Source organism: Manis javanica, chromosome 13 (genome assembly GCF_040802235.1).
Source record: "Manis javanica isolate MJ-LG chromosome 13, MJ_LKY, whole genome shotgun sequence".
In the NCBI taxonomy this organism is placed as follows: domain Eukaryota; kingdom Metazoa; phylum Chordata; class Mammalia; order Pholidota; family Manidae; genus Manis; species Manis javanica.
The window spans coordinates 85,843,652-85,863,193 of NC_133168.1; the positions used below are offsets into that span (position 1 = coordinate 85,843,652).

Sequence of the window (19,542 nt, forward strand, 5' to 3'; positions counted from 1 at the left end):
GCTGAGTGAGCCAGGAGGAGCAGAGGGGTTGGGAGGGGAGGCACGGGCTGGGGCCGAGGCTGCGGGGCCTCGCGGGCTGCCGGGAGGACTTCGGCTTCACTCTGAGTGATGTGGGAGCTGGGGAGGCTTCTGAGCAGAGGAGGGCGGGCGGCGACCTCACTCAGGTGCTCGCAGGTGCCCCCTGGCGGCTGTGCGGGGGGCAGGCTGTGGGCAGCAAGGGTGGGAGCCTGGAGACTGGGAGGAGGCCACAGGGCTGCAGCAGGGGAGAGATGAAGGCGCTGGACCAGGGAGGGCGCTGGGGACTGGGGAGAGGCGAGCACATTCTGAAGGAGGAGCAACAAGAACTTCCGGTTGGTTGTGGAGGTGAGAGGATTGGGGTCCAGGAGGATGGCAGGGGTCCTGAGGGCCTGGGGGGACTGGGCTGCCCTCCGTGGGCATGTGGGGAGATAGGGGTTGTGCGACTGAAGGTTTGGCAGGGATCCTGCTCTCCCAGAGCCGACAGTCCCTTTCCCAGAGGAGGGCTGTGTGCCAGGCACTCTCGGGATACCTGTACCATCTCTGCAAGATATGTCCGTTACTCCGGAGCAGAGATGGGGGGATGGCTCAGAGAGGTCAAGAGCCTGGCCTGAGGCCACAAAGCAGATGCAGACCTAGGAACCAGACTTGTACCTACCCAGCAGCCTGCCACATACCCACTCTGCCATGCCCCAGGGCTTCCTGGAGGAGGTAGGCCTGTGGAGCTGGGCCCTCAGGCTTATGGGTTGGAGGCAAGAGGCTGGAAACTCTAGTGCGGAGGGTGGGGCCGTGAAGGGCCCAGCGCCCCCCTGTCAGTGCCCCCACCAAGGCATTCAGACTCCCACCCACTCAGGCAGAATGTTGCCATGGCAACTACACTCTAGGGCAGGCTAGAAGCGCCCCCTCTCCTGCAGCATCTGGTTCTCCTCCTGTCAACCTCCTTGCCCCGTCCCAGTGCACCCGAGGACAGAGCCTGGGCCGTGTCACCCAGCCCCGGCCCTCCCGCTGCGCACTCCCCCTTGGCTTGAGACTGACATGGGGACTTGACACAGACACAGAGGCCAGCATCAGAGCAGGTGGGCAGGGTTGGACATGCCTTGTCTTGGCAGGAGGGCAGTGAGCCCTACCTTCCATGGGTTAAATTGGGGCCACCCAGGTCCACGAAGGCTCTAGGTGAGGACAGACGCAGAGGCTCATCCGGCCCCGTGGATGCGGAACCCCCGGGCGTGTCCAGCTCTGACGATGCTCAGTCGCACAGATATAGCCAGAGCCTGGACGAGGGGGGCCCTGCCCAACCCCAGTGCCCCAGCTCTCCAGGCCCAGCCTGCCTGGCTTCAAAGCTTTTACCAACTGGGCTTTATTTTGCCAACATCTAATGGGAGAGAGATAAAAACCAATCCTCATGCCCGCCTCGCAATCCACCTCCTCCCAGGTGAGGACTTTATTTTCCTCATCTATAGAATGTGGGTATGTGTGTCCCCGCCCTTACTAAATTCTCGTGAGGATTAAATAGCATGTATGTGTCTGGCGCTCAGAATGGGACACGGAGGAGTCAGCCACTGTCCCTGGCATCGAGGGCGGTTCTGGCACCGGAGTCCCCAGCTGGCAGCCCACCCCATAGTTGGTAAAGCTTCCCCAAAGTTGGGCGGCCCAGGGCCCTGCCTCCCACCCGCGCCGTGGGTCCTGACCCCTGGGTGGGTTTGCTAAGGCTGCTGTGACAGAGTACAGACCAGGTGCTTGGACGGTGGAAATTGATTGTCTCACCGTTCGAGGACAGAAGTCTGAACTCAGGGTGTCAGTAAGGCCAGGTCCTCCTGGGGCTATGAGGGAGTATGTCCCAGGCGTCTGTCCTGGCTTCTGGTGGCTTGCTGGCAACCCTTGGGGCTCCTTGGCTTGTAGACTCATCACCCTGATTTCTGCCTCCATCTTTCTGTGGCTTCCAACATGTCTCTTTTTTTCTGATGGGGTGCACAATTCAGTCTGTAACACCCCCTTCCCAGGGCCTCAGTGATGGTCAGGCCTGGGTCTCCCAGGTAGTTCCCACTATCCATGTCTGGCCTTGCCTCCCCACTTAGGAGGGCACCGGGTGGCAGACAAAACTCCCCAGGGCCGGTGGCAGCAGTCAGGCCAGGAGGAGAGGGACAGAGATGAGCCGCAGTACCCAGCACCCCCAGCTCCAGCTCCCAGCCGGGCCGGCTCTAGGGGTGCCTGGGGCTTCCTGGGGAGGGGGGTTTCATGGAGCAGCAGGCAGCCTGTGGGGAACACTTTCTGTACCCCTGAGGCAATGGTGCCTAGTCGGTGTGGTTCGGGCTTGGCCCCCAGGTCACAGGGCAGACAGAGGCCCTGTCCGCAGGCATCCCCACGCATCCCTACCACTGTCCTTACCTTGCATTCATTTGGTAAATACACATTTGAGGACCTACTATGTATCTAGGTGCTAGGAAACAACCTTGGGAGCTTCCATTCTCCTGTGGGTATGAAGGAAATTAAATAAATTTTGGACAAATAAAGTCACAGAATAGTGACATGATCAGTGGTGGTGACAGTTGCTACAGGGGACACTTTGCAGTCACTATGTGCCGGGCATGGCCCTGAATGTTTCTTGTGAATGAATTCAGCTTGTGGCCCGACTACCCTCTGATGCATCCCCATCCTACCCAGAGGAGAACGGAGACACAGGAGGCTGTGGGATGGCGGGGCAGTGCACAGGCAGGCACTGACTATGAGGTGCTACAATTCCGGTGGCAGAGGCTCACCTACATCTCTGAGGGGGGAACACCTGAGCTGAGATCCAAGGACCACAGGGATAGGGACGCAGACTGAGGAAGGCTTTGTGGTGGCAGTGGGGCAGGAGGAGCAGGCACCCAGGTGTACCTGACCTCCTGGGCCACAGAGTGCGAGCCATTGCGGGGGTTTAAACAGGAGAGCGGCAGGTGGAGATGGTCTTTAAAAGAGCTCTTCTGTGGAAATGACTCAAGTGTCCATCAACAATGAACAGATAAACAAAATGTAGTTCATATGCATGGTGGAACATTACTCAGCCGTGAAGAACGACGTACTGACACAGGCTACAGTGTGGATGAACCTCAAACACATTTTGCTGAGTGAAAGAAGCCAGACATAAAAGACCACATAGTGTAGGATTTCATTCATAGGAAACATCCAGAACAGGGGAATGCACAGAGACAGAAGGCTGGTCAGTGGTTGCCAGCGGTTGGGGAATGACTGCTCATGGGGATGGGGCCTCTATTTGGGGTGGTAAAGTTTTGGAAATAGATTGTAGTGGCAGAACAGTGTAAGAATGCATAATGAATTATAGGCTTAAAAATGGGTGAAATGACAAGTCTTATTATGTATATTTTATACCACATTTTTTAAAGGCCTCCTAGCTTCTAAGGGCAGACCGGACAGCAGCTAGAGGGCATTTGGGAGGAGACCAGGGCCCTCTGGGGGGAGACAGTGATACCAGGTCTGGAGGGCAGCTGCCAAGGATAGACAGACCGATGGACGCTGGGGTGTTCTGGAGGTACAGACCCAGGGCCTACGCCTGAATGAGATGTGCAGGTGAGAGAAAGAGCAACCAAGGGTTAGACCTCTGGGGTTTCACCCCAAGGACCTGGGAGGACAGCGGGACCACGGACTGATACGGAGGGCTTTGTTCTGGTCTAGTCAGCTGAAGAGGCCTTGGAGACCCTGAAAGAGGTGTAGCTGGTGAGGAGAAGCAGGGGTGGAGCAGGAATACGGGAACTGTCATGGTACAGATGGTGCCTAAATCCCTGAGGTGGGTTGGGATCCCCAAGATGGGGGTATAGATGAGGAAGAGGCCTGGGGATTCCACCTGGGGTCTCACTGAGCTGGGGTGCAACCTGGGAAGAGGGAGATGAGCCGCATCACTCAGATGCATGCTCCTAGTGGCCTGACTCGTGATGTGTTGTGCTGGCCACGCTGTGATGGTCCTTTGTTGGCCTTCCATGTGTGTAGACTGTTGTCCCAACAAGAACCCTGCAAGTTCAAGATGCTAAGGGAACTGGGGGAGAAGAGGGGAAAGGACTGGCTCAAGGTCAAGTGAACGGCAGAGTAAGGATCCAGACCTCCTTGGTTCAGCTGCCCCCCTGCCGCCCACCAAGTGTGGCTTAACTCCCTCAGGAAGAGCCAGGCAGGGGAGTGTCCGTCAGCCAGGGGTCAGTCCCTCCTCTGAGCCTGACCATGGCTGGAAGATGCAGTGTGGGGGGAAATGGGGTGGTGAGAAATGCCCCTCCCTCCCAGTGCAAAATTGTAAATTGCTGTGAAATGAACAGAAAGTGGGGACCAGGGTGGGGTGCGCATCTTGCCCCAAGAGTGTGCTGCTCCGATCTTTATTTCTTGAGAACCTGTGCCAGGTTCCCTCAAGGAGCTTATGGTCTGTCTAGTGGGGAAGGTGGACAAAATTCCTAATATAAGCAGGTAATTTCAGGGGTGGTTGAGAGCTGTGAACCAGAAACAGGGCAAAGGGGTGGTGTGTGAAGGTTGCAGGGGTGCTTGGGGTAGGTTGCTCTGCTGGGGTGACTTTAGATTTGGACCCTGAACAGTGAGAAGCCACAGCAGGTATGCAGCGGTCCTGGGAGAGCACTCCAGGCAGAGGGAATAGCCCACGCAAAGGCTGGGGGCTGAATAGAGGCTGGAGCATTCTAGGAACTGGAGGGAGGTACGTTGGAGAGCATGGTGGCATCAGATTGCCAGAAGCCTCTAGGCCCTGGTGAGGTGCAGAGACCCCGGTGGAGAGCTGATGGGAAGCTTAATACTCGGATCTGCTTCATCAAATGATCCCTTAGCACTGACTGGAGCCAGGGAGGCCAGGAGGCAGGGGCCAGCGTAAGCATCGAGGGGCAGCATGTTGGTGGCTTGGTACTGGGGGATGGCAGTGAGGTCAAAAAGTAGGTTGGTGAGACACTTTGCAGGCAGAGCCCTTCGCCTTTGCTGGTGGAGCCTAAAAAAGGCAGTGGTGGGGAGGGGTGAGGCATGGAGGAAGATCCCTAGGTGTGGGGTTTAAGAGGCATCAACAAATATTCATTGCTGTGTGCCACACCTGTTTTAGAAGCTGGAGATGGGGCTGTGAGCAAAACAATCCAACAATCCCTGCCTATGCAGGGGCCTTTCCACACTAGAGATAAGTAGTTACATTGGACAAGGGCAGAAGTAAACTGAGAAAGTGGCAAGTGCAAAGGCCCTGGGGCACGGGGCTAGGTGTGGAGGGAGCAGGAACGGGATCAGGGAGCTACCTGGGCTGGTGGACAGGATTTTGTTTCAAGGGATTGTTAGTAGTCGGGCCTCTGTTGAGAGATTCCCAACTGGAAATAAGAGATTCAGAAAGTACAGCTGACCCTTGAACAACACAGGGGTGGAGGGGCCCCCTGTGCAGTTGAAAATCCGTGTGTAACTTTTGACTCCCCCAAAACTTAACTGCAAATAGCCTACTGTTACTGAGAATATCAACAGTTGATTCACACGTATTTCATATGTGACACATATTATATACCATATGCTTACAATAAATTCATCTAGAGAAAAGAAAACATTTTTTCCAATTGTCACAGACCTCCCAAACATTTTCTTGTATATTTGTTGGAAAAAAATCTGTAAGTGAACCCGTGTGGTTCAAAACCGTGTTTGTTCAAGGGTCATCTGTGTTAGCAGGTGATGGTATCGAGACTGCGGGATGGGAGAGGACAGAGTGGGGGTTGCATACTGGGGCGGGGAGGGGAGGTCAGTTAAAACACTCAGTGCCGGTCCTCCTGAGAGAATGGGCATTTCCTGCAAGTTCCTGGCCGGCCTGGTGCTGCTGCGCCAAGCCACACTTGGAGAACTGGGATGTAGGTAAAGCAAAGGGCAGAGAATACGGGTCTGTCTTGGTTTGCAACCCTGAGCGTGTCCAGGGGAGACCGAGGCAGCGAGAAGATAGAAGGGGCCACGGTGAGGGGGGAACAGTGGGTTAGAACCAAGCCCTGTGCCCCTGGAGCAGTGTGCAGAGCTGACTGGCAGACAGAGGGTTGGGGAGGACTACAGGGGAGGCATACCCACTCAGCCCCCCTCACTCTCCCCTGCCCTCCAGGGGGCCACCTCCCATCCCACCTGCCTGTCTCCAGCTTTCCCAGAGAGTCCTCCAAAGGGGAAAGAGGGGACTCAGTTGTCCCTGGTCCCTGATCTGTGGCGCCAGCCAGCTGGATTCTAATTAGCTAGCAGAGCAAGAGGCAGGAAGCAGGGGAGCTGGGGGCAGGGGCCAGATTGCTGCAAGTTGGGGTGGGAGGCCTGGGTCCCCCACCCGGGACTCAGTGCTGGGTGGGGAGGCCAGGCAGAGGAGACAGACGGGCAGGGTCAGGATTTGGAGATGGGGAAGAAGCTTCAGGAGGGTCTTTCTGCCCAGTGATGGAGGGTCTGAGGCCTGCCTGGGCGCCCATCGGCCGTCTGTAGCCCTGGCATCCTAATGAGCTGTTCCTGCCGCCTGAGGGGACTGTCAGACAACGGGAGGCACTCCTGCGGCGTTCCATTTGGTCTGAGGCGCCTAGATGGGTGGGTATGCTGCTGGGTGGGATGTGGGGTGCAGTGTAAACCAGAGGCCTCGAGGAGGGTCAGCCTCTGGCTCAAGGGTGTGGTTTCTGTCAGATACAGACTGTTGGAGGAAGTGCTCAGGAGGGGTGCCTGGGGCCCCTCCCAGGAACTGCAGGATGGAAGCCCTCCGGTGGCCAGAGGAGAGGGGGCCAGCCCAAATGCCCGTCTTCCTGGGCCCGCTGGGGGCTGAGCCCTGCCCCTTCCTTACTCTCCTCATCCTCCCCAGGCTGGTGGCCTGGGCCGTGGTGCCCACCTGGTGATGTGGGGCAAGGCCCCTCGCACAGGCTACTGAACGCCCCGGACGTGCCCCCTGGCCAGCACCATGGCCCGCCTGGCCGCTGTGCTCTGGAGTCTCTGCATTACCGCCATCCTGGTCACCTCAGCCACCCAAGGTAGGTGCTGCTGGGGCAAGGGAGGGGTTCTGCCTCTGGAGGGCAGTGGGGAGGGCAGAAAGAAACCCTTGGTGAAGAACCACAGCCCCCTCCCCACCCTCGGTTCTGGTGAAACCAGGCCAGGGAATATTGGAGATTACACACCTGGTGGGTCCCCAGACCAGCCCCTCACCCCAACACCCAGGGCATGAGGGGCCATGCCACCAGGGGTCCCAGAGCCTGGGGCATGGGCGGTGGCCTCCTGGGACCAGGGCAGGCCTTCCTGGTGAGCCAATGTGCTTGTGTCGCGTATGTGTGTCTCTGTGATTACATCTCTGAGACTCTCGCTGGGAAGAAGGCTTAATTAAAGCATGCCCACTGACGTTTATTTAAAAACAACTAATTACCCAGCTCGGCCCTATGCCGGCCCGGGATCCTGCACACGCCACAATTAGTGCCCCAAGCCTGCCCGCCCACCCTCACTGATCACTCAATTACTGTCCCCATGGCTGCTGGGTGGGGGCAAGGGCAGTGCAGGAAGGGAGGCAGAGAGAAGGGTGGCCTTGCCCCTCACCCTGGGGGCACAGTCCTATCTGGAGGGCAAAGACCCGTGGCAGACCTATCCCCCAGCGCCCCCTCATGCACCCCACCCATCAGAAAGCCACAGAAGTGGAGGGGGCTTCACTCAGCCATGCCCCAGAGCCTTGGCATTGTTCCAGCCAGCTGGCACCCTCCGCTCCCCCAGCACCCATGTTCCCTGCCTATCCGGGTCCTGCCCCACAGCCCCAGCTGGTCCAGGAGGGGCCGCTTCCACTCCCAGACCCAACTGAGCCAGCCCTCCACCCCCAGCCTCTCTGCCAGGCCCAGGAAGGGTTAAAATTAGCTGCGGGAGCAGATGGTACTAGAGGAACACATGTAAAACTTTCACCCAAGTTAAGACTTGACTCACCCCAAAAAAACCCGGGGACCTAGCTGCCATCCCCTTTGGGTTGCCTCGCAGGCCCTGGAGGGACAGGGTCCTGGAAAGGGGCCTGCTTGGCTCTGCGGCCACCGTGCACAGGTACTTCTCACCTGCAAGTGACTCTGCCCACAAGGGAGCCTGGGGCCACCGCCTCATCCTGCCCACGCCACACGTCAGCATGGTGCTGTGAGGTGGGAGCTGCCAGCTCCTTAGAGAAGGAACTGGGCCACAGAAGTGCTCAGGGAATGGACGAGGCCACCAGCACAGAGCGGCCAGGCTGGTATTTAAACCCGACCGTCTAAGTCCTGAATCAGAGTCCTCAGTCCCCTCATGGCACAGGATGGGGACTGATGCGACCCCCCACCCCCGACCCCGGGAGCTGGACCAGCCCAGGGCATGTTCTTCCATTGTCACAGTGACCCTGGGAGGTTACCCAGGCGATAACCAGGAGGCCCCTCACCATGCACTGAGGCACCATGCGCAGCACGTCCTACTAGAATATTCTCTAATACATGGAATTCTTACAGTACAGCTCTGGGCTGTGGTGCCTGTTTTACAGACTGGGAAACTGAGGCCTGGAGATGCTACAGCAGTGGCTGTCCACACTTGAGTGTGCATTAGACTCACTGGTGGGCACATAGCTTGGAAGGCTCCTGGCTTCCCGCTTGAGGCTCTGATTCAGGGCCTGGGTGGCGGGGGGAGGCCAGGATCTGCATTCTCAACCAGCCGCCACACAACACCAATGCTGTTGGTCCCCGGACCACCCTACAAGGATCCTGGGCCCAAAGGACACACCTGGCTTCTCAGCTGGGAAGTGGCAAAGGCAGGCTCTCTGGTCTTTTTCAGTACCTGAGTATGTTTCCTCCCATGCCTTCTTTGCACCTTGTGGGGCAGTGTGAAGTCAAGGAAGTCTCTTCTGACACCAATTACAAGTCCAAGCGCCCCCTTGATTACCCTCAGACTGGTGATCATTAGAAGGATTCACAGAATTCAGAAAAGCCGTTGTATACACGGTTACAGTTTATTACAGTAAACAGAAAGATTACAATAAGGCAAAAGAAAAGAGGTGCATGGGGCAAAATCAGGGAAGCTCCCCCAAGCCTTGCTGACTAGTCTTTACAGGGGCTTGGTCATGGAGACACCGTTGTCTACCCACATGGCTTATCTCAATCTCCAGCCCTTCCAGAGGTCAGCTGATACCCAGAAGCTGCCCTGCAACCTACCCCAAATCACCCTGGCCCCAAACTCCCCCTGTAAGTCACATGGTTAGTGTGCTGGTTTACTAAAGCTGCTGTAAAAAGTATCATGGATAGGGCTACATAAGCAACAGAGACGTATCCCCTCACGGTTCTAGAGGCTGGAAGTTCAAGATCAAAGTGTCAGCTGAGTTGGTTCCTTCCCAGGGCTTCAAGGTTCTCTCCTTGGCTTGCAGATGGCCATCTTCTTGTGTCTGCACATCGTCTTCCTGTTGTGCATGCCTCTCTGTCCAAATGCCCCCTTTCAGAGACATTCTCATCAGGCAGGACACTCCAGGGGCTTGGAGGCATAGCCTCCCCCCACCCCCAGCACAGGAGCCGAGGGCAAAGGCAAACAGATCTCCCTGGGCCAGGTTAATGGCCTTACTACATGGGGAGGCGGGGCATGCTGAAAAGCCCATTTTGCAGGTGGATAAACTGAGGTTCGCTTATTTATCATCCAGGATACAGCTTAGCTGCAGGAGGCACCTCCTCAGCAGGGTCTTCCCTCCCACAGGCCTGAGCCGGGCGGGGCTCCCATTTGGGCTGATGCGCCGGGAGCTGGCCTGCGAAGGCTACCCCATCGAGCTGCGGTGCCCAGGCAGCGACGTCATCATGGTGGAGAACGCCAACTACGGGCGCACGGACGATAAGATCTGTGACGCAGACCCTTTCCAGATGGAGAACGTGCAGTGCTACTTGCCCGACGCCTTCAAGATCATGTCGCAGAGGTGAGGGCCCCGCCCTACTGGGCTCCCAGGGCAGAGGGGCCACGGCAGTTACTGGGGACCCTGAAGAAAGCTCCCTCTCATACCCTGGCCAATGAACCCACTCGCCTTTACTTTTATGCATTAGACACACATCTCCTGAGCACCTGCTTGGTGTCAGGTCCTGTGCAAACAGCCAGTGAGACCCAGCCCCTCCCCTGCCCAGCCTGTCCCCACCCCAACCACATGAGCCCTCATTCCAAAATCTCAGGAGGCTATGGGGACTTGCAACATAAAAGCAATGGCAGGACAGGGTGAAGGTGTCCTGGGAGCTGAACGGGAGCCCAGAGGTCTGCACAGCCTTCCCTGAGGAAGTGACCTTTGAATACAGATGACAGTGTATGTGCCTGTGAATGAGCAAGTGCTTGAGTGTGTGAGACCGTGTTTCTCTCGGCCTGTGTGTTGGTGGGGGCAGGTGTGCCGGGCCAAGGCACTGCAGAAGCCTTTCTCTCACCCCTGGCCAGTCCACTTAGAGATGATCAGCTCTTCTTTCAAATTATATCCAGATTTGACCACTGCTTGCACCACCAACTACTCCGTCCTGGGTTGCCTGCTCTCCTGGCCCACCTCCTGCATGTTACCTGCACGGTGGCCAGGGGGCACCCTTGAGCACCTGAGTGTGGGCACATCCTCTGCTCAGAACCCTCCATGCCCCCTACCTCACTTGGAGCAAAAGCCCTGCGCACTCTGCCCCACCCTCTCCTGGCCCTTGCCTCCTCCACGCTCCCCTGGCTCACTCAGTCCCAGCCACTCAGGCATCTTCCACTAAAGGCCTCCTCTGGGCCTTTGCACTGGCTGTTCCCCCTACCTGGATACTGTTTCTTGACACCTGCAGGGCTCCTCCCTCTGGTGGAAGGGGCTGGGGTTTGACCTAACTGTCCTCTCAGCTGAGGCCTCTGTAAAATCATCGCTGTCCCCCTCAACCCGTCCCCTGCTCCATGTTCCTGGCCCTAACTTCCATCCACAGTTCTGTTGGATACTTTGCCTCTTTATCACATTTATTTGCTCCCCTCACTGGGCTGTCAGCCCCACAGGCACTGGGAGGAAGGCTGGGGCCAGCTCTGCAGTTCCTTGAATGCCTGCGGGCTGAGGATTCTAGAGTATGTCATTGGGTGGGGGTTGCTGGGAGCCTCCTGTTTGGGGCAGGGGACAGGTGTGGTCCGGAGGCTCAGACAGGTGGGCTGAATGGAGCCACCTCCTCCCCTCTGCTTTGCTCTCGTAAAGGTCTATCCCCCTCTGATGGTCCGGCCCCTCGCCCCTTCTCATCTTGGACACCCCTGCACGGTGGGCCCAGTCCTGCCTCTCCAAATTCTCCCAGCCCTCTTCTTTCATTCTGCACAGGCTTTGGGGTCTGTGGTGTCCCCTATGGTCTCTTAGTGCAGAGACTGGCCCAGTTCTGGGGCTCGTGGGCTCTCACTTATGGGGGACGCTAAACAGTGTGGTCACCCTGGCTGAGGAACTGTAGTGAGAGCACTACTCCACTGTCTTAAAACCTGGGGGCTCTGTGTATCAGTTAGAGTGCAACTCTGCTGCTCTGACAGTGTCACCTCAGAATAAATACAGTGACCCAAACAGGGTTGGACTGAGAAGACCCTCAGCACCTGCTTTCCTCTGTCTCCGTGCCTCCCAGCCCTAGTCAGTTGTGTGCATGTCCAGCTGCAGGGGAGGCAGCAGTTTTCCCTTCTCTTCTTGCTACTGAGGTAAAATGCACATAACATAAAACTCATCATTTAGAAGTAAACGACTGAGTGGCATTTAGCGCATTCAAAATGTTGTGTGACCGCCATCTCTATCTAGTTCCAGAACATTCCCATCACCCCAAAGGGAAACCCAGTCACTCCGCATCCTTCTCCCCAGCCCCTGGCAACCACTGATCCGTCTCCATGGATGTGCCTTTTCTGGACGTTTCATATAAACAGAATCATGAAACCTGTGGCCTTTTGTGTCTGGTTTCTTTCACTCATTGTGTTTTCAAGGTTTGCCCACGATGTGGCATGTGTCAGAGCATCCTTCCTTTTCCTGGCCGAGTGATGACGCGTGGGCCACGTTTTGTTTATCCATTCATCTGCTGGTGGCCATGTGGGTTGTTCCCGCCTTCAGGCGACTGTATGAATGATGCTGCGGTGGGTGTTCATGTCCAGGTGTTTGAGTGCCTGCTTCCAGGGACTTGGGGAAGATACCTAGAGATGCAATTGCCAGGTCATAGGTAACTGTGCTTAACCTTCTGAGGCCAGCATTGCTTTTAAAAATGGGGGTTGAAGTGGGTAGGTATGAGCAGATCCTCAGTACTCAAGCACTTACTGGTTAAGGGCAGGATGGAAGAGAAGTCTTAAGAGTCTCATCTGCCCCCGTACCTGTCAGGATGCCCCCCAAACTGCTTCCTGCATGCCCACGGTCAGGTCGCTGTGCTGCCCAGCTGAGACCTTGATTGTGAGGACAGGCAGCAGAGGGGAAACACCTTTTTGCTGTTGTGAAGTAGGCCTGCCTGTACGTGTTAGCCAGACTCCTCAGAAGGTGTCAGGGTCTCAGAGCTCCCCGTGGGGAATTGAGAATCATGGCCCCTGTGCTGGCTGCAAGCCCTCATGGCAGTCCAAAGGATGGGACGTTTCCAAGACACGGTCAGAGGTGGACACAGACAGATGGACACTGTGAGGATTTCAGGAATAGCTTCTTTGCAGAGATACCACTGCGCATGTGTGGCTTCACATCTTACTCTTCCATGAACAAAGGAGGGGCTTTAGAGTCAACTTAGGAAAAACACCAGGGGTAGAATGGCACCAGTGACACTCAGGCAGGATGAAGGTCACGAAGGGTGGCTGTGGAAGAGGTTTATGGGGAGACATCTCTGGCCCAGCCCTGGACTTGATGCCCCGCCGGGGCTGGGAGTAGAGGAACCCCGTTGTGGGGTGTGAGAGGGAGCAGGCAGGAAACAGCAAACAGTGCCCACAGGCAGGACCCCTCGCCGGGGTCTCCACGGCGCCTTCCTCCACTGACCCCGGGGGCCCCCAGGTCTAGGCTTGTGTTTCCCCAGCTCCCTGTCTCTCCTCTGCAGGTGTAACAACCGCACCCAGTGTGTGGTCGTTGCCGGCTCCGACGCCTTTCCCGACCCCTGTCCTGGGACCTACAAGTACCTGGAGGTGCAGTACGACTGTGTCCCCTACAGTGAGTCATCTTGTTCCTCATGCGAACACGGGCCCTCCCCCCTCCCAGAACAAGCGAGGAGGAGACACCTTGGTCTGCCCCCTACACAGCCGCCCACACGCAAACAGGGCCCCACACAGGGCCGAACTGGAGCCAGGCGCTTGGGGGACAGCTGGGCCCGCTCCCTCCCTTACACATTCTCCTCTCCCGGGTGCCCTTGCCAACACTCGGTGCCCGCCCCGCCTCCCCCCATTCTCCCCACTCACAGGGCACCTTCTTCAGCTCTTGTTACCCTGCTTCTCCCTGTGCTCCTGGCCCGTCTGTGCCCTCCAGGGCCACACACCTCTCCTCACTCCCTGCCCCTTGACCTCAATGCCCTCTGTCCCTCTGCCTGCCCCCTCCTCTCAGACCCCTTCCTTTCCTGACCTCCTCCCAGCACTCCTGCTCTTCTCACCCACTCACCCCACGTCCTCTGTCCTCTCTCAACACCCTGTCCTTCCTCCCACCCCCTCACATGCCCCCTCTCCTGCCCCTTCCCAGTCCCCAAGCTGTGGTGAGGCAGACCACCCCCTGGGGCTGGGGGCGTATCTGGGGGGAAGGACTCGGGGCAACTCTCCCAGATTCACAGCTCTGGGTCAGGCCACACATCACCAGGACAGCACTTGCTGTCTGCAGGGGGGTGCCCCACGTTGGACTGAGGGTGTTCCCCACCACCACCACCCAGGAAGCCTGAGGAGGGTGATCTAGGGGGCCAGGGGCCTGGCTTTCTTGCATCTGGCCAAGGGGAGCGAACAAAGACAGGGTCTCTCCTCCTCAGCACCCCACCCTAGACATGGCCCCTCTTTCCTGCGCTCACGGCCCCTCCCTTCTCCCCACTATCCATTCCCCCAATCCCAGCTTCCTGTTGCCAGCCTGGAGGTCAGGCCTCCGGGCAGAGGTGGGTGGAGGCAGAGCCACCAGGATGGCAAAGTTGGGGGCTGGGGGGCCAGGAGGCCCTGTGACTCTCCCTCTTCTCCCTTCCCACCCCAGCCTCCCCCGCAACCTCTGATTTCTCCTCGCAGGTGAGGGCCTCTGCGCCAGGGTGAGCAGGACCGCTTATGTGCTTCTGTAACCGCCTTCTTTCACTCCTCACGCTTTCCTTTCAGCAGCCAAGGCTTCCAGCCACCGCCTGAGGGGGGCGCCCAACTGATCCCTGAAGCCTCCCCACAGCACTGGGGACACCGCCCAAGCCCACCACTGGGGCAGCAGGGAGGGTGGGCAGCAGGCGGAAGAGCATAGCAAGGCAGGCAAATCAGGTTGGGTGGGAGGCTCAGCCCGGCCCTGGGACTTTCTGGCTCAGAAACTTGAACAAAATGACTTAATTTCTCTGGGCCTCTGCAGAAGGAGGCAGGAGTCCGAGAGATCATACATGCAAAGCGCCTGGCCCAGGGCCCGCCACAGAGCCCGCTCCTCGTGACAGAGTGCTGGGTGTAAACTCCCCCTTGGGCAGAGGTCTTGTTTTCACCCGCCAGTGCCCAGACCAGAGCCTGGTCCCGGATGTGCTCAGTGATGGTACAGGTGCCCTGCAAGCCAGCTGAGCTCCTACCTTCACCTGTAAGGACAGGAGGGTATCAGATGCCTTCCCCCGGACTCTGCCAGGGGTAGAGAGAATGTGGGTAAGGCTCCTCCGGAAACCATGGGCGTAAAGGAAACGTGCCCACTTTTGCCAGCAGTGTGGTCTCAGCCACTTTGCTTTACTGCACGGAGCCTGTTTTCCCAGGTGTAGATGGGGTTCTCAAAAGACTGCCCTGGGGAGTGCCTAGCATGGTTCCTGACACCTAGTAAGTGCTGGGCACTTGGTAGTCACTGCTTTAATTGTCACTCATCGTGACTTTAACCAAATATTATTATTGCTATTGGGAATCAAAACCAATGACAGGTGATGAGCCCAGCCCCTCCTGAGGCATGCAAGATTAAGAGCAGGGAAAAGAATCCCCCTGGTCCAAGTGTAATCCAAAGCAGCGGGGCACCACACAGGTAAAGGAGCAATAAAAAAGTTAGAGGGACTAGGAGGAGGGGGGCTTAGACGCCTCCTGGAGCTGACCCCCTGGGTTTGGGCTGGAGGTGGGGGGCACAAGCCACAGAGACCAGGAGGGCTTTGGGGAGGGAGGGCAGGACAAACCCTGGAGATGGGCAGCCCCCAATCTGAGGGGAGAGAGCTGGCCTGAGCCCTAGGGAAGCAGGACAACACACACACACACACACCCATTGTGAAAGTGTCTGGGATGCACAGGGCCATGGGCAGGCAGAGCTGAGAAGCTGGGCTAGCTCCCTGTGCAAGAGTGATGGAAGCTTAGGCCACGGAACAGGGAGGCCGGGCATTCACTTGCGCCCCAGTGTTCACTGAGTATCTCCTGTGTGCCAGGCCCTGGATGAGGTGCTGGCAAGGGAGCCAAATGCCACCCCTGTAGAACTCCCTGCTTGCAACTGCAGACAGGTGGCAGGAGAGTGAGGCCCTGGTCTGAAGGGCCAGGCAGGCAGAGCCTGGAGAGGGAGCGGGGAGTGGGCAGCGGCCTGGGCGGCCACATGCCCTGAACTTCAGAGGCTGGGGTGCCCCCAGTGCTGATGTGGGCAAGTCGGGGCTGGGTGCGGGGGCCACCCTGGGAAGGGTGTGAGGGACATGCCGCCCCCCCACACACACCAGGCAGGCCTGACTAACACTGGATTTGCCTTGCAGCTGCACAGCTTAACCACGCCCCCTTCCTCCCCCAGGTGCGGCCTGCCCACCGGGCAGTGAGCAGGGGAGCCTCTGCTCCTGGGCCCCCAGTGGGGGGCTGGGCAGAGAAACCGAGCCTTGGGCTGGCCCTGGGGGAGCGGGGGAGCCTGTCTGTGCCCCCACCTGCTGTTGCGCCCCTTCTGTGATGTCTGACCCCAGCCTCTTCCGTCTCTGCCTCTGCCCTCACCTCCCACCAGCCTCATCTGAGGCCCAGAGGGCTCTGCCTGCCTCTCCGTTATTCTCTGGTCAGCCAAAGCCCGCTCTCTCTGTGTTGGCTTTTTCTGGGTTGTGAGGGTTTGGGGGAAGTCAGCTGGACCCTAGAGGCCGGCACAGAAAGGGAAGGCGTTCAGTGTGTTCTCCCAGGTGGGGGCGCCCAGGCTCCCTGGAGGCACTGAAGCCTGACCCCTGGGCCCCTGGTTCTAGCAGGGCAGCAGGCGGGGTAGGAGGGGATCCCACCCCCACTGCCCCCCCCGGTGCCCCCCTAGCCAGAACCCGCCTCCCAGCTGGGGCTCCCCCGCCCCAGCACTAGGCCCCACTGCACAGAGGGCACCCCTGCCTGTACCCTACCCCCACCCCCATGTCTCTCTTGGTCTCTGTCCTCAAGTGCCTCCCCCTCCCTGTGACTGTCTTCCCGACATCATCCCCAGAGGAAGGGGCTTGGGGGAGGGGGCTGAGCTGATGCTACGTTTGGGGTTGGGGGACCAGGAGTTGAGGAAAGAAAGGAAAAGGGGGCATGTTGCCAGAAAAGAAAACAAAAGCAATTTAATCTTTTTTTTTCTCTTTTTTTTCTTGCACATTTTTTTTTTCAATTTGTTTTCTCTCTCTCTTCCGATGCTTAAAGTAGAAGTGGAGCAGAAAGGTAAACGCACTGTTAACCAATGCTAACCCCTAACTCACACTTTGTTCTCACCTGTGCCATACTTATGTGACCCGCCCTCCCCTCTCGCCCCTTCTTCTCCCCACCCCAACTTGGTCCAGTCGGTATCCCCCACCCCGGGTGTCCTCCTGGCAGGACCAGCCCTGGTGTGGCCAGGTGACCTCACCACCCTCCAGACAGCCCAGGCAGGACCTCCTGTCTCTCTCTCTCTGTCTCTGTCTCTCTCTCTCTCTCTGCCCGCTGTCTCTCCCTGCCCCTCCCTCCTAGTCCCTGGCCGCTGCTGGGGGGCCTGCCCTTCTCTCATACTTCTTTTGCCTCCTTCAGGAGAAGTGTGTAAGCCTCCAGGGTGGGTGGGGAGGGAGGGACCCCCTTCCTTGGCTCCTGAAGGGGGCAGAGGGCACCGGTGAGCCCGGTGGACTGTCTCTCTCCTCTCCTCTTCCTGCTCCAACTTTTGTTACTTGTGCCCGGTTTGGGGGAGGCGGGCTGGCGGGGACACCTTTGTTTTCCTTTTGGGGAGCAGATTCCTCCTCTCTCTCGGGCTTCTGGTGGCTTAAGTTCCTTCTGGCTTGGCGTTTCCGAGGCCCAGAGCCGTTTTGGAGCACGGAGCACCCGTTTCCCCCACCCCCAGCCCCCATTCTTGACCAGCGGGGGGCCCAGCCCTGGGAGGGTGTCAGCTGCCCCCAGCCCTGGGAGGGCAGCCTTGTCAAACCGCGGGCGAGGGGGCGGGGGCGGGCCTCCCGGTGGGGGGGGGGAGCGGGGGCTGGGGGAGCGTTTTCTTTGGTTCTGAAACACTTGCGAAGCTGCAGTCAGGGTTTCTTCTGGGCTGTTTTGCTTAGAGGACCAGGGAGAAGCGGGGCGGGGGAGGTATAGGCCGGGTCTGGAGACTTCCAGGAGCACCGTAATTTCTTGCGGGTTTTACCTTCAGCCAGGGAGGTGAGAACCCCACGGTGGGTGGGGCTGGCTGGCATTGGAGGGGCGGGGCTGAAACTGGGGCCTTGAGGGCGGGATATTGGAGAGAGTCTCGTTTTCCCCCGAAAGTTTTGGGAAATTGACAGCTCCGAGGCTGACAGCCCGGAGCAGTGCTGGGTGAGACGTCCTTTTTTTTAGAAATTACGGTGGTCTGTGGAGCGTCCCCTTCGAGGGCGGTGGGGCGGGGTCCCTCCGAGCTGCTCCCCTCCCCAGTGCCCCCCTCCCCATCTCAGGCCTGGGCCGCCAGCCCAAAGCCCAGGCCCCCACCGCCCGTCCCCCCACTCTCTCCCTGTCTCTCTCCTGGAGTCTCTCTCCCACCCAGCACCAGACACTCTTCTTGCAGGCTTCGTGGTGGTTTGGATGCGGCGGCCCTGGATCTTTCCTCTTCGAGGGGGCGGGTAGCAGAGAGGGGAGGAGGTGTTGGGAGCTTGGTGCTGGGGAGGGGTCCTGTCAGAGGCCCCAGGCAGAGCCTTCCTCATCTTCTCCCCCTTCCCCTGGGTAACCTCTAACCACATTTTCCTCCTCGACGCCCTTCTCACCAGGTCAGGCCTTGAGACTCCCACCGCCCCCATCCCTCACACAAACTCATCTGCTTAGGTGCCAGAGAGCTGGCAGTGGGGGGCACTGATTGGGGAGAGGGGAGACCTGGGCACAGAGGAAAAGGGCGGATGCCAGGTGTGCTGGACAGAGGGTGCAAGCCTGCCCGCAGGGCACTGGAACAGGAAGATGGTGGAGCCCCAGGAGCCTACTGGTTCCTGCCCACCTCTGTGCCCCAGGCTCCCCTCCCCCTTTCTAAAACAGGGAATGTTCCTGACTGCTGTGTGCCAGGGGACCCTTGGGCCCATCTGTCCCTAAGGCTGTGAAGGGAGGGCTGGATACCCCTACCCCCACCCCAGCCTGCTGAGTGATGCTGGAAGTCGGGGAGTGTCTCATCCAAGCCCCTCTTGCCACTGGGGCTGCCTCCCCAGCCGGCACCAGGTCTCAGCCATCCTTGTCCCCCTCCGGGCCAGCTGCTTTGGTGACAGGCCAAGCAGAAGCAGAGAATTCACTGCAAACCCTCACCCTGGCCTGTCCATGGGTTCTGCTAGCAGGGAGGGGAGAGAGAGGCCCCAGCATCCTGGATGGGGGTGTCTGGATGGCACCACTCTGAGTCTAAACCCCTACTGGGTCAGTAAGGGGAGGCTAAGAGTAGGTGGTATGGGGATGTGATGGGTAAGGGGTGGGCAGGCCAGCGGCGGCCAATGAGATGCAGTTGAGGTTTTCCTCCTTTTCAGGGAATGGGGGGGTGGGGCGGGGCCCCCCACCTTTCTGACATCAGCGCTGCCTTGGTCCCTCCTCCCGAGCCGGGGATGGTTGCAGGTAAATCGGGGTCCAGGGCAGGGGAGGTGGGGGGGCCTGGCTGGGGTGGGCTGGGTCTTTGTCCTAGCACCCGGTTCCCTCCCTTGCCCCCTCTGAGGTGGACCTGGGATTGCCCCCCCTGGGGGACCCTCAGTCGGGCCTGGGCCTTGGAGTGAATTCTCTGCTCACCCCTCTCTCCTCTGCCAGCACTAACCCTTTCTTCCCAGGTGGTCTCCAGTGTACCTCCCCCGGAGCCAGGACCACGCCATGGCCCTTCCCCACCGTGTCTCTCTTCCCTCCACACAGCTCTCCTTCCCCCTTCTCCTGGGGAGTCCCCTCCCTCCCCGTGTCCCCTCACCCCCACTCCTGTGCACCAGTGTCAGTGTCTGCTGCTGAACAAACCCCATGAGAGACCCTGCCGGCTGGGGGCAGGGCTGGGTGTCCTTGAGGAGAGGGGCTGGAATTTTCCAAAAACCCTTCCTCAGCCTCTGATTGCGTGGATACTGGGGGTGGGGGAGCCACAGGCTG

At 58.7% G+C, this 19,542-nt stretch overlaps 1 protein-coding gene across 8 annotated transcripts in view; it reads left to right on the forward strand.

Annotated features, from left to right (window-relative positions):
* Nucleotides 1-19,542, forward strand: part of ADGRL1 (adhesion G protein-coupled receptor L1) — a 42,712-nt gene that overhangs the window by 8,714 nt on the left and 14,456 nt on the right. For 3 of the 8 annotated variants that reach the window (XM_037018987.2, XM_037018988.2, XM_037018990.2), the window contains 6 exons: nucleotides 6,827-6,992; nucleotides 9,685-9,898; nucleotides 12,987-13,096; nucleotides 14,105-14,136; nucleotides 16,675-16,689; nucleotides 18,951-19,035. In XM_037018987.2, the coding sequence (XP_036874882.2) occupies nucleotides 6,923-6,992; nucleotides 9,685-9,898; nucleotides 12,987-13,096; nucleotides 14,105-14,136; nucleotides 16,675-16,689; nucleotides 18,951-19,035 (526 nt within the window). In that variant the 5' untranslated portion in view covers nucleotides 6,827-6,922. Of the gene's footprint in view, nucleotides 1-6,826; nucleotides 6,993-9,684; nucleotides 9,899-12,986; nucleotides 13,097-14,104; nucleotides 14,137-16,671; nucleotides 16,690-18,950; nucleotides 19,036-19,542 lie in introns of those variants that run through there. The other 5 variants (XM_037018993.2, XM_073220045.1, XM_037018991.2 and 2 more) reach the window with 4 other exon arrangements.